Source organism: Manis javanica, chromosome 2 (genome assembly GCF_040802235.1).
Source record: "Manis javanica isolate MJ-LG chromosome 2, MJ_LKY, whole genome shotgun sequence".
NCBI lineage: Eukaryota > Metazoa > Chordata > Mammalia > Pholidota > Manidae > Manis > Manis javanica.
The window spans coordinates 59,805,394-59,820,777 of NC_133157.1; the positions used below are offsets into that span (position 1 = coordinate 59,805,394).

Below are 15,384 nucleotides of genomic sequence, written 5' to 3' on the forward strand. Positions count from 1 at the left end.
ACAAAACTGCTCTGGCTTCTCACAACCATGCACTTGCTAGATCACATTTAAAAGAAGGCTAACATCAGGAAAAGACACCCTTGACTATACAGATAGGGCAGAGCATCTGTATCCTTGGGAAAGAGCATTCCACCCTACACACAAGTGATAATTTTCAAACTGTATATTCAAAGCCAGCCTGTGTGAATCCAATCATCAAGAGACACTAAACAAGACTGGATCACAGACACTGCATTGCAAGAGACTGACCAAGGTACTGGCACTTTCTTGAGGATTATTGGTAAAAAAAAGTCACCCAGGCTTCTGGCCATGGCCATCTTTCAAACTATGACAGCATTTTTGAGTGATTTTCTTCCCCAAAATGAAATTTCTCCTTGTATTTTCCCACTGAAGACAACCACTGTGAACATTTTTGTAAACATCATTCCAAGAAATTTTCCAATGCATATAAAAGTAAAAATAAAAAAAATCTGATCTACAGCCTGTTATTTTCACTCAAATATGTATCATGGACATCTGTATGTCAATAAACAGCTCTACATTGTCATTTAAATTGTCCTTAGGTGATCTTAAACAGTCAAGACATACTCTTTTCAAAGTACCAATTGTTTAAAGATAGAAAACATTCCCTAAGGAATATGGGATAAACACAATCAAGGTAAGGCACAGTATTGTGAAGAAAACAATAAGCTTTGCTACTTTGGGATAAAATCATCAGATTTCAGATGTTTAAATACAACTTTTGAATGGCATTAAAATGATCCATGTTGTCCTTCCCTGCTCTTTCCTTAAAACTCCTTTGAGACTGGTGAGGGGGCAATAAATCACTAAGGAAGCTTTCAAGGACAGGAGAAGCCAGGACATAGGTCCTTAAATGTCAGTATCACGAGCAGTGACTTCTCATCCTGAGGGGTGTAAAACTGGTAACAGAAGTCATCTTTCAGGAGAGAGAACCAAAGGTGATTATTAAATGTAATGTTTGAATTTTTGCAAATACACACTACTTATAAATCAGAAAAAACTAAAATGTAAGACATTTGTTAACATTTGTCACACTAAACATTAACTCCTTCAACATGTGATGAACTCAACATTTTTTTATATTCTGCATTAAAATTAGAGTCCTACCTCTGGCAAATGATTTTTGTTTATTTATTTCTTGTTATTTATTTTTTTTCATTGGTGACCAAATACAAGATTTCAAACTTTCCTATAGAAGCCCAGGAGCTGAAGAACTTTACTGTCTTCTGATAGTCACTTGTGAGCTTTATAGGGCCATTTAAATAACTCATTCATTTCCATCTCTTTGATAAAACTTCCATTACCACATCCTGAGCATCCTGATCCCACCACTCATATTTGTCAACAGCCACCACCAGGTCCATAAAGGGTCACATATTTTCTAGCAATGTGAAATTCTGGATGGAGTTATAATGGAAAACAGCAGGGTTCACTTTCCCTTTTCTAAGAACAAAAGACAGTAGACTAAATTCTAGTGCCTGAGATAGAGTCCAGAGATAATACACCCTGTTCCCCATTAGGGAAGAGACTAATAACAAAACGAGTTACAGTGCCTGAAATATTCCACAGTGGAAAAATCTCAAGTTAAATATAACAAGGTCAAGAAATCCTAGGGTATTAAGTCCATATGTAAGACATGCTCCAATATCTTAAGGTCATGCAGTTTAACGTAAGGAAAATTTTCATTAAATATGAAATATAAGGGCCTAAACTAACAATCTGTTGGCTCACAGTTTAACAGAACTCCAAGGTTACTTCAATATTGAAGATACTAAAGGCCTACCTTTTCAATGGAAAATACTCTTTAACAAAGAGAACCAGTGGGAAGATTTTTATGAATGTTTCTAAACAGGTCAGATGATAATTAGAGAGTTTGGCAAATTAAATTACTTTTATCTATTCATAACTGAGAAAATCCCTCAGTAATAATAAAGTTTTCATATTTCTCTGCAAGTCTCTTCATGAAGAGATGATGAAATCAGGTTAGGTGCATTTTGCTTAAGTCAAGACTCACAAAAGAGAGGCAAGAAAAAGGAAAACTAACAATTTCAATAGAGATAGTTGGATAACTCAGGTCCATTGCTAACAAACCTCAGCAGATAGCCTATAGTTTAAAATTTTACACTAATCCAGGAAGTAATCTCTGCCTCATTTCAAACAGAAGTTGAGGAAGGTTACATGCATACTTATAACAGGAAAAGAATATGTATACATAAGTAAATTTAGGCAAAAGGGAATAAAAGGTAGAATAATAAAATGAAGCTCAGAGGAAAATTATCTTGGGAATGTATACATTAGCAGAAATATTCAGAACTTGAAATTAACACTAGTATATGAGATAAAAAAGAAGCTTTGCCACTCACCAATTTTAACCTCTGTAAAGGTATTCTGTCTACATCTATCTGTGTCCTTTCCGGGACATTAGTGAATCGAACTTCTGGGACCGCAACGGCACACATGACATGGGCCCACCTATAGGAAAGGAGACATTAGACATAAACAGAAGTTCCCGGAACTTACATACTTGCACTGCAACCAAGTGATGGCAATTCTCACGTGTAAGCAACACACAGAGGGAAAAGAAAGCCACAAATCTAAATCCCTCATAAACAGACTTTGAATTTTAGACCTATTGGATGACACCTGGACAAATTCAGCACTAACATGCCCACCACATGAAAAACTAGGTGAAGAGCAAAAACTCCTTTCTATCAATATCTGTATGGTTTTCTACACCTATCTGCAAAATACTGAAAATGCAGGTTTGCTATTTCATCTGCCACTGAAATATACAGGTGTTCAGTACACCAGTGCTAATTAACATGTGACAAAAGATCAGTTCAATTAATAAAAGGTATGAACTGAATAGAGCATATAAACTTTTTATATAATACAAATGTCATGGAGCAAACTAGAACAAATAGTTAAAGTTTTCTAAAAGAATTAATACTGATTAAGTCTTTAAACTGTTTCTCATTGCAATCCTACACTAATCAAAGGAACCATGAGATAAGGAAAAATAAACTTACCTTGTTCCTTTGTTTTCTGCTTAAAACCTAGTATCTCAAATTTCAAAACACTCCAGAAAAATGGCAATGTCTCCATTAACACTATTAAGTTTCTCATAAATGTTATGTCCCAAATAAACATAAAGACTCTTGAGATTTAAAGAGACCTTCAAAGAATTATCAAATTCATCAACCTATTTTTAAGTCAAATCATATTTGTTTTGCTCAAACAACATAAGACTCTACCTTGCCTTTAAAGACCATGGGGAAGGAGGACAAGTGTCAACCCCATCAGGGCACTCTTCCATATCTAAAAAAACACTGTAATTCTATAACAAAGATTATTTCTTTTTGTCCTAGCCCAAGGGGAAGAAGAGAAGTTCTTAATCATCTCTCTTTACAGGAAACACCTAGCTCACCTCACAGTCTGCATGACTGTGTAACATCCTCAAGCTCACCAACGCTTTTTGGAATAGTGCCAATCACATTAAAAAGACTGAAAGATGAAGACCAAAATTAAGCAAAAATACAGTTTCTTAGACAAAACTTTATCAATACAGGAATGCTAAATGCCTTTGCTCTTCCTTATAAGAGACTAGAAGCATGTGCACATGCACATAACTATGCTAACTCCATCATTACATTATACCACACATCCCAACTCCAGTGCCCATGGGGATGTAAGCAGATACATATAAGCCGGTAAATCATGGTAACCTGGGGAACAACTGCCCCATTTAGGCCAGATTCTCATCCCGACTTATTATGGCCATATGGAGATGCATAATCACTTTTTAAGTAAAGATGAAAATCTAGATTATTTTATATAAAAACTCTCAACTTCTAAAATTTCATCAAATTTGTAAAATAGTGTGTCAGTCAAATAAAACCCATATTGGGGCTGGATATACTCAAACTATTTCTACATGTTTCAATTTCTGGAGAAACCTATAAAATACTTTAGCCCCATTTTAAATATTAAAATCAGGTCATAAAAATAAAATTCACAGAAAACATATTTCAACAACCACCATAAAAGCCAGATTACTTTTCTTATATATTCATTTATAACTCTCTTTCATGACTTTCTTCATATTTTCCAACTGTCCCTAACCTGTAAATCTTAAAATCAATGCTTACTTCCTGTGTTTCTATTTTAGTACACATATTTTCTTGTTAATTTGCTGTGGTTAAAAGGAAATTGTTTTGTTTTAATGTTATGATCATGATTGATTCTGTTATCTGAAGATAACAGATTTCACTGTTTTCAGGCACACTGTTTTTATTAAATTAATAGGATTCATTGCATTAAACACTAGGATTCCAATGGCATCTACACAACATGGGCTGCATTCATTTTAAAAACTGGTAGAAAAAAGAGGGGTTATTTTTGAACGTGTCAAAGACACAGAACAGAAGTAAGATTCAGAACACCTTCATTCAGCAGAGGTAAAGGTGCTTTTACCAATGGACTCTGAAGACAAGCACAGAATCCCAGTCTCAGGTCTGGACAGCAAAAGCTTTGGAACAATGTGTACAATAATGAAAGGTAAAGCAAACTTCCCGCAGAGGTTCAGTGTTCTAGGGAGGAGAAGGAAACAACAAAATTCAGCACAATTAACGTGCTACTTACTTATTGTTCTTAGTTTCCTTAAGAGCACCCCCTCTCAAATTGCAGAGACAGCACTCCTAGGGGAGAAAAAATATCACACAATAATCAGACCCATATAACAAGTCATTACTGTTTATCTAAATATTCCTATAAATGCTAATCTATTCTTTTAAAATTATAACCATCAGGAACTTTATGAAGGCCTATCTCTGAGCAGTGCAAAAGGAGAAATGAAAGAGAGGCGGGAAAGCAAGAGTTCACCCAAAAGCATTCTCAGCATGGATATCTCCTAGAGCAAACCATCTTCTCCTGGTATCATATTCAAATGGCACATCTGGGGGTAAGCTGTGATACAGTGGCAGAGGAATGAGCTGGACCTCAGAGCAGAGGACACACCCATGCCTGGGTCCTCTCTGGCACTGGGGATACACTCACATATACAGGGTGCATAAGAAGTGGAGTATTGGCAGGCTTCATTCAGATAGAAGGATAAGCAGGAAGATCTTTAAAAGACACCCTTTTCACAAAATTATCATTTGGGTCTGTTTGTGGGTAAATGGTGTTGGAAAAATTGTTCTGATAAAACACAGGAAGCATGATATATTTTTCTTTGTCCTTCCCATAAGTGTAAGTATTTGGCACCTTTAAGTGTCTTAGATTGGTGTAGACATTTTCACTCTAAGATGACTCCATTTACTACAAATGCATGCTTTATTCATCATTTCTCTCTACAATCCTATGAAAAGTCTACAAGAAAACAGGGCCTAAGAGCAATGCAATGTCTTTCGTTGACCTAGAATATTTTAATTAAGTACATCTAAGTAGCTTTTTTATTTTCAACCTCAATCTTGTCCTCCCAATTTAGAGCATTAATAGATATTTTTTTAAATAATCATATGTTATTTTGGGGTTTTCCCTCCAAGCTGTATATATAAAATTTCTTTATCTGATCTCCAAGGTAAACTCCCTTAACTAATTTTGACAGTTTGGCATAACTTTACAAGGAATTCCTCTACCTTATATGCTATTAATAACAGGCTGTCAAACTCCATAGCTTTTATTTTTCTGAGGAGAACAATACCACAACAACTGAGGAGAACCACTGTATCTGTATAACTCTTAACAGACAGCAGAAAAAGCAAATGACAAGAAATACACAGCAGTTTTATGTGTCTGGAAAGTCTCTGCCCCTCTATTCAAAATTTCCCACGTGGCTATTAAAGGTCATAAACCCAGTTCAAGAAGATAACTTGATGGAAAATTTTCTCTATAACAAAGCCATATCCTGCAAGACTTTGAAATAACTGGTTTTGATGAAGTATACAATGGAAGAGAAATTTCACAATCCAAATATTAAAAATGAGAAATTCAATAATTCAAATATTCAATAACATCCAGATTATTCAAGAATAATTTCATAAAACATTATTGATTTTGAGTGTTTTTTTCAGTAACTTAACACACTTTCTTCAGAGAATGAAAATGAACACAAAACTTGAAGTCAGATGTTTTCAATGAGTATAAAAAGATGTCAGTATGGAAGTAGAAATGCATCAGAGACTGTGGACTGTGAGGAGCTCAGACACTAAGAGAATTAGATGTCTGATGAATGAAACCAGTAGTGAAATGAAACCTAATGGGACAAGTTAGCAGAGTTAAATACAGCAAAGCAGTGTGGAAGCTGCTTGAAAGCACTTGATGAGGATCATTAAAAGGTAAGCATGTTGCAGAGCATGACTACATCAAGAGGAAAAAGTCCTTTAAAAGAGAATATGTAGACTCAATATTTTAAGTGCAGTTGAGGAGAATCCCACCTACAAAAATATGAAACCAGTGCTTTCTAGGATCATGGGTGACCTCCACCAGTCACAAAATCTAATGGATAATTCTAGGTCCTTGGTTCACCTGATGGCTTAATAGCACTCAACATTGTTGATCATGCCTGAAACAGCATCTCCCTATGGTTTCTATGACCCTACAGCCTCCTCATTTTTCTCCTCCATCTTTAGTTGATCTTCAACTTCCTTTAACAGGCTCCTTAAACACTGTTAATTTCTGTAGTAGGTGCCATTCACTTCTCTATCCACAACTGCTTGTTGGACATCTGATCCAGTACCCTGATTCTCAAAAGGCCAATATTTCAAACACTTATTTCCCGAGATGTCTGACAGCTCCACAGGCATCTCAAACACACGTGCAAAACTGAACTCGTGTCTTCTTCCTAAGCCTGCACGCCCGTTTCCCGCCAATGACAACCACCCATTCTAGCTCATGCTGGAAGACATAATTTTCCTCTCATCCTAGATCCAGTCAACTGAGTTCTCCAAATCCCACCTCCAAATCTGCCCTCTTCTCTCCTTCACCACTGATATCTCAGTCTCTTCACCAGACCTAAACTACTGCAAGAGCCACCCATAGTCAATGTGGAACCTATCAGAGTGGGTTTTAATACTTCTCAGAATCAAATGTGCAGTGAAGGGCCAGGACCTTGTACAGTCTCACTTTATACTACTCTCTATCTTAGACACCCCAGGGACCTCCCATAATGGTCCCTCCACTCCCAAACACTTAAGACACACCCCACTCCATTCCTCATTAATTACACAAAACAATCTCATAGAGACAAAAGTCTAAGTGACTTTGTCGCCAAGAGATCTTATACTAGAATAAATTCTAAAATAAAACATTCTTCAGAATGAAGGAAAATGACACCAGCCTGAACCATGGATTGGCAGGAAGGAATGAAGAAAACCAAAACAAAAGGGTAAATATGTGGATCAATAAATTTTTAGTATCTTCAAAACACACACACACAAAGAGAAAAAAAGTAGAAAGAGAAAAAGAAAGACTATGTTTCATAAGACTTGACTATTTCAAACAAAAATAATAAAACTGTGGAGTATAGTGCATGTAGTAGATGTAAGATTATATCTAAAGGAAATGGAGGCTAATGAAATTGCTCTACTGTAAGGTTCTTACATTGTTCAGGAAATAGGATGATATTATTAGAAGGTGGATTGTGATGACTCCAAAATGAAAATTGCAATTTTCGGCAACCACCTAGAATAAATGCCACAAGAAATTCCCAAATATTAAGTGCTAAGGAATATAAGTTCAATCAAAACTCAAGAAACATACAAGAATATACAGTTCCATGAGCAGAAAAAAACAGTAGAATAAGATGCACAATCATCTCAGACACAATGTAAAACTAGCATTTTAATATGTTTAAAAAATAAATGTGGGTATTAAGAATGTAAGCAAGAGTCTATAAATAAATGACAAATAAGATTTATAAAAAACTATATGGAAATTCTGTAACTGAAAATAATTGAGATAAAAAACTAAAAGGATATGTTAAATAGCAAACTATTCTTAGTTGAAGAGAAAATTAGAAAACAGAAAGCTAGACCTGAATAAATAACCAAAAATTAATACCACAAACTAGTTAAAAATGAATACAACTGATGTGTATGTAAGAGAAAGTGTGTGTATAATTGTCTCAATTCACAAAAATAAGTTCCAATTAATTTAAACTTAAAAACAAAACAAAACTATAAAGTATTAAAAGAAATTTCAGGCAAATATATTGATGAATTTAGGATAAACATGACTTCTTAATAAAACATTTAAAAGACAAAAGGCATATTGGAAAATAAATAAATTTTAAGTATATCAAATTTTTTTAATTCTAAAGGATACTATAAAAATTAACATAAAATAAGAAAATATTTCCAATATAAAACACATAGTTATCCAGAAAACAATTTTTAAACCCATACTTTTTGAAAAATAGCCAACAGATTCAAAACTCATCATTGGCAATAAACACATGGAAGATATCCAACTTCAAGAATAAAGGAAATGAAAAATGAAATAGTATATAACTTCACATTTTTAAAATCTGATAATATGTAGTTTTGGGGTATGTGAGTTGTTATGGTGGTTCTGGAAAAGAATTTGGCATTATCAATCAAAAATTTGAATGTGCATAAATTACAACAGTAATTCAACTTTTTAGATAAAAACTTGGATAAACATTCAACTATCTTAGATAAACATTTAAATCTTTGTAGAAGGAGGAATGTACAATTACTATCATTTCATTTCTGCTTAGAGAAAAACAGTTGCCTCTAGGAGGAACTGGAATTACTGGTTGCACAGCTTTTATTTGTGACATCTGAGTTTTTTTTAAAGAATAGATTTAATCTTAGAATCTAAAAATTTTTTTAATGAAAAAGATACGGTGAATCCACACATGCTGAGTTACTAAGAATTACACAATGTAATATTAGGTGAAAGCACTAAGGCATGTTAAATAAACTGTGATATCATTGGGTCCCCCATGAACAGCAAGACATGACATTAGTTTGTGCATAGAAAAGATCTAAAAGGCCAACTGGCAAAATAGTATCAACCTTCTGTAAAAAATTAGACTTGAGGATTTTGGGAATAGGAGACCTTCCTAAAAATATTTAGTACTCTTATGTTAAAAAAAGAAAACCCAAAGACAGATGAAGAAATTGAACCTATTCTGTTAAATATGTATAATTTAAAATTAATTTTAAGTATGGAGGTTTATCCTATTTTTTTCTATTTTTCTACTTGAATGAAAATTTTAAATGGGCACTTCTGGTTTCTTGTAAGTCTTTCAGTGTACCAAAACTTCCCTCTAATCTAACCTATGGAGATACCAAAACCGCCCAGCCTTAAACAAAATAAATAAATAAAATTCAACAGTCAGCGCTCATTGCCAGCCTTGTTTTCTTATGTTTAATGAACATGCCTTTTCCAAAAACAGTAATACCCAGTATAAAATGACTCACTATTACAAAGACTTAAATATATTCCTAGTCAACCCACGTTTCCTAAAATAAAACAAAAACATACGGAAATGCCTGTTACAACAAGACTATAAAGCGGCTGGTATTTCTGTCTCCAAGAACAGCATTAAAAGAGCAATTTTCTTCTATCTGTCCCCCACCAAGGCAGCTAAGAGTTGATGAAGAGTATAAATTCAGATCATATTTTATTGTACTTTCCCTGCTTGGGTCCCTTTTCCTCACCTAATACTATGCACAAAATCCCCTTTAACATACCAAGTATTTTTAAAACTTGGTTTCATAAAAAAAATCAACACTGCAGTGAACACCTTGGATACCAATTTATGACATGGAATGATTTCTGTATGGCTTAGTTATCAAACCATGAAAAAGGGTGTTTATAATCAAAGTGCTGACACAACATTAACGACAATGGTGAGAAGGACGTTGCTATAATACAGCAATCATAGTTGTTTGTTTTTTGTAGTAGAAGGAAATCATGTTCCAATGGCTCTTCTATAAAGCATCAGTTAAACGAATGCCAATACCAACATTCTCAAGCAGCCTTGTAAGAAGCTCTCATTTCTGCTGACATATCCGTAAGTGCCACTAAAGTCAATTTTCAGTGCTATAGAAACACTATGAAATTGAAATGCCTCCCCATGAAGCACCCTTATTTGTCCAACATGTTCATAGAAGAAATGCAAAACCATAAAATAGGGCTGTCTGAGCTGAGAAAACAAAGAGTAATTAATCACATTAACAGAAAACTAGCTTATAAAGTACTGATCAACCAAATGTGGAAGAACCATTTCTGGAGATGTGGTTCATTTATGAGGGCTAGAGACAGAACAGATTCTGACATAAAGTCCGGGCTGGTATGAACTCTGGGCGATTAGGAAATTGAGTGACAGGTTTCTGGCAGTTATCTTCTGAGGGGAATTCCACAGGCTCCCATGATTTTTATACTAGCAAATGAGTTCTCTTATTAAGATGTCCACATCTAACTTGTATTGTAAGTGAAAACACACATTCATTCAACAAATACCAGTGAATCACCATGTTCTAGACACTGGGCAACAGTAGTGAAAAATGATCCTGCCCTTTTAACTGCAACTTACATTCTGGTTGGGGCAGCAGACAAACTAAATCAGTAGATTATTTAGATAGTAGGGGAAGTGACATGCTATGGGAGTGTGCCATGGAGTTATCCAGGGAGAGGTGATGCCAGCAGATCCTGGCCTTTCCAAATAGGAAAGGAGGTCAGAAAGTAAGAGAAAGAATATATGATAGGCCTTCACAGGCCATAAGAAAAGGCAGGTGGGAAGCCACTGTAAGGCTTGAGCACAGCAAACACATATATTTTATAGTTTATATAAAATAGATTTTAATTGGATCATTCCAACTGCTGTGTGGACAGCAGATGGCAGAGGTTTAAGGGTAGAAATGAGAAGAGAAGTTAGCAGGTTACCGCAATAACAGAGGAAAGAGGTAAGAGCAGATTCGTCTGGGTGACACAAGCAGAAGAGATTAAGAAGTAGCCAGGATTCTAGATCCATTTTAAAAGTAGACAAAACAGGATTTACTGTCAGACAGATGCAGGATATGAGAAAAAAGAAAAGCATCAAATCTAACTCCTAAGTTTTTGGCCTCAGCAGGTGGAAGGCCTGGAAAGAAGTGTGCAAGAGAAGACAACTTGGAATTCAGTTTGGGAGAGGATGAACTTGAGGTGTGTGCTAGACACACAAGAGGAGATGCTGCCGGTAAAGTTGGCCACGAGCCTCTGCAGCTCAGCAGGGAGGCTGAGCTAGACACAGACAAGGACAAGTCATCAGTGACTAGATGCTGTTTAGAACCATGAAAGCTGTGAGATGGGATGAGATTATCAAATGGGTCAGTGTGGAGAAGAAGCCCATAATCTGAACCCTGGGGAGTAAAAGGAAGTATCCAGTAAAGTAAGGGGAGAAACAGGAGAGTGCAGGGTCCTGGAAGCCAAGCGGAGACAGTGCTCCAAACAGGACGCAGTGATCAACTGATTGTGCTCCTGTGCAAAATTCCTTAGAGACCTCTCAGGGAACAAGGGGCAGAGTCTGCAACTGGAGTAAGTGTAAGAGGGAAGTGGGGGAGAAGAACTGGAGAGCCTAAATAAAGACAAGTCTTTACTATTCATAGGAGTGCAGTGAAATAGGGTGGGAGCTAGTGAGGAAGAAAGATCAAAGCAGGCTTTTTTGGTTTATTTGAGGATGGAAAAAATAACAGCTTGTGTGGATGATAAGGAGAATTACCTAGAGAGGGGAACATTGGTAATGTGAGAGAGAAAAGGATTGAATTACTGGAACTCTGAACCTGTGTGTAGGAGGGGGATGGTCTCAGGTAGGAACAGAGATGCTACAGACAGGATGCAGATCTTTACTGGCATACCTCCACTGACGGCTTCCCATTTCTCAGTGGAAGATAAAGGGAGTTCATGAGGTGAGAGTGAAGATGGGGGAGAAGAAAGGGAGGCTTCAGGTGAGAGAAGGTATGAACCAGTCAGGAGAGTGATAAGGGAAATAGATGGAGGGAATGTAGGAGCAATTACTGGCAACTACTGAGGACACACCTATGGTTACAAATTGACAGCAAGAGCAATCTGCATATTGGGTGTCTCTCCACATCCATTTTCAGCTACATGGGTACAGGTGCAGAGAAGAAAGACAGCTGGATTTACCAGGGTGAGTTATGCCAATGGAGAATAAACAAAGTCAGAAAGTGGCAGGGGAGCTGAGAGTATGTGCACAGGGAAAAAGTAGTTAAAAATAGAAGTAAGGACAAGAGGAGTGGGAGAGACTTGGAAAGCCTGGAGCATTGCTGAATCATTTGTCAGAGAGGTTAAAGGATTGCTGGAGACCAGGAACCAGAGGATGTGGGCTAGCAAGACAGAAGGCATCTAGAGAAGAAGGCCTGAAACAGAGATGACACTGAAAACACATCCTACCTCATGGAATGCCAAACAGTCAAAAGTGAAAACCAATGACCTTTTCAAAAGACTGTCTTTCTATTGCATACCATATTAGTTCTCTATCACTGCACTAACAAATTACCTCAAATTTAATGACTTAGAATAACAGAAATGTATATAGTTTAGTAGGTAAGAAGCTCAGACATCTCACTGGTTAAAATTGAGGTGTCAGTGGGGTCATTGCTTTCCGGAGTCCTTGGGGAGAATCCTTCCTTTGCCCTCTCCAGCTTTCAGGGGCTGCCACATGCCTTGGCTCATGGCCCTCCTCCTCCATCTTCACAGCTGGCAAGAGCAATCAGGCCAAGCACTTCTCACATCACATCACTCTGACCCTCTTCTGCCTCACTCTTCCACACTTAAGGACCCTCATGACTGTACTGGGTGTGACCCAATGATCAGAACAATCTCCCTACTGTAAGATCTGCTGATTAGCAACCTTAATTCCATCTAGTATTCTAATGCCCTCTATCATGCAACACAGCACACTCACAGGTTCCAGGGATTAGGATGTGGACATGGTGCTGGGGAGGGGGTGGTGAACTTAGCTACAATCTAACTATTTTAAGTAACATCATATCATTTATATGAAAGGAAGATAATAGGAGCCTGAAAAGTCATACTCTGTTTTGTTTCAAATCACATTTTCCCCCTGGATTTATCTTTCTAATGGCATTGCTCACAACAGCACAAAAACTAATTTTTTTTGCAGGGCACCTATCTGGTATCAGGGCAGCAAGCCAGGCACATACTGGGTAGCAAGGAAAAGCACTTCTATAATTTCAGACTAGTCAGAGGTAATCTGCACAGAATTTACTGCACTTACATAATACTATTTCCAGGATACTGAGCAAAGTATTTCAAGTTGAACATATATCTTACTTTGTTAAAACTGTACATTTGGCTTTCAAATAAAAACCCAGATGGTTTATTCTTTCTTCCCAGCATGACCTTCAACAGCAAATAGCAAAGTACCTACTTTCTTCATTCTGCCACTGGACTAGTTTTTGACATTCACAAGAAATGCCTGCACTTGCCCCCCACTCTTCCTAGGGATCTCTTTCTTCATTGCTAAAGACATGTGCCTTGTAGCCCAATGGCCCCAGGCACATATGTCCTGGTGTGCAGTACAGTATGTTATGCTCCCCATAATGTCTATCATTATTCTTCCCAACTTTACTTGTGCTCTCTGGTTGAGCACTTAAGATTAATGAGGCATTTGTTCTCAATCAAGAAGCTATTTATGAATATAGTTCCACATACAACAAGCTATGTAGCATTCTCTTTCTTTCTCTCCATTACCAAGGGAAGGGGTGTAGGAGAATGATGTTTATTGAGTAAAAGAGAGAAGAAGGATGGGTGGGGACTTGATAATATGGGTAAATGTAGTAACTACATTGTTTTTCATGTGAAACCTTCATAAGAGTGTATATCAATAATACCTTAATAAAAATTTTTTTTAAAAAAAGAGAGAGAAGAAGGTACAGGAAAAAAAATGATTTGTGACTTTTTAGCCTGTAAGAAGCACCCTAATGGGAAAGCCTCCACATCATAACTATGCTGTCCAGATGCTTGATATCCTCAAATGTGCTGTTCTGTTTGGTTAAACTAATTATTACTACCATGGTCTTTGTGAGCTAATATTTAAGTCCACAGCTGCTCAGAATAATCTGCCTCCTCAGGAGGCAAGAGGTAATACTGAACCCAAATGCATTACCTCAACAGGGAAGAGTGTGGTCCTGGCTGGCAGCTTACACCTCACCTTCTTCAAAGAAGAGCAGTGGTGTAAGCAACCACTTGGCTACAAAGAGCCACCCCCACTTGTGAATGCCCTACCTTTAACAAGAATGGAGGCTTTCTTTTTCTACTAGTTTTACTGAGTATGAGAATCAAAGTCAGTCTTTCAGGCTGACATCCTCTCATCACCTGGTCTTAACAGTATCTTATGGAATAAAAAACATACAGCATAAAACACATCACAAGGAGCAGTAGTGCACGATGACCTCTCAAGGTCATAAGTCAATCTGATCTAAAAATAAATGTCTCTGATCTACAAAGCCACCTCACAGCTCTTCGTAAAAGAAAAATGTTAGCACTGCTGTCAGATGGGAAATTGAATTCAGGAGATTATCCAGTTCTGGGAAAGGTGCTCTGGGTAGAAAGCAGAGTAAATATGAAAGTGTAAAGAAACTGTTCTACTCAGTCACTCAGTAACACTAATGATTCTACATTAAATAGATAACCAGTTACACTGGAAGTTAGTACTGGCTTTATTTTCAGCCTAATCAAACAAAAATCATTCAAGAATACTGTTCAGAATTAGGACAGTTGTTCAGCCTTCTTTCTTCTCTAAAAACAAGAAACTGATAAAAGAGTCTGGGCATGGAAACCTGGAGGCCTAGTACTGCCAGGAAGGCTCTCTTACCATACAGAGAGAGGGGGTAATCCTGGACAAGAGACTTACTCTCTCAAACCCCTAGTTTGTTATCTGTAAAATGAGATTTCTGAGACACATAAATTCTTTACTCTTTGTCAGTACTACATTTTATGGATGCTAGGAAAGTTCAATCCCTGATACTTATATTAATTCCTATTTAAATCAATACCTATCTGAATTTGTAGGTCAAAAGTTAAAAAATGAAACTACTTTTTCTAACACAAGAACTTCAAGAGCCAAATGATTGGCATTTTCTAACATGCATCATCAGTACTTTTATTTTTATTTGGGAAGTTGGAGAGGGGGGATAAAGGTTGTGATGTGATAAAGGCAACATAATCTTTAAATGCACATATTTTCTTTAATAAGCTCTACCCTAAGAGAACTCCCATTTTACAAAGAGAGGGGAGAAAAGCACTACCTTTGGATTCAGCAGAATGGAGTTACAGGCTGTTTCATATCAGATGTACCTCCATCTATAGGAC

General features: G+C 36.7%; 1 protein-coding gene across 7 annotated transcripts in view; it reads right to left on the reverse strand.

Moving 5' to 3' along the window:
• Positions 1–15,384, reverse strand: part of KDM4C (lysine demethylase 4C) — a 506,879-nt gene that overhangs the window by 119,626 nt on the left and 371,869 nt on the right. For all 7 annotated transcript variants that reach the window (XM_073228549.1, XM_073228551.1, XM_073228553.1 and 4 more), the window contains 2 exons: positions 4,663–4,718; positions 2,385–2,493 (listed from right to left, as the gene is read on the reverse strand). In XM_073228549.1, the coding sequence (XP_073084650.1) occupies positions 2,385–2,493; positions 4,663–4,718 (165 nt within the window). The remainder of the gene's footprint in view (positions 1–2,384; positions 2,494–4,662; positions 4,719–15,384) is intronic.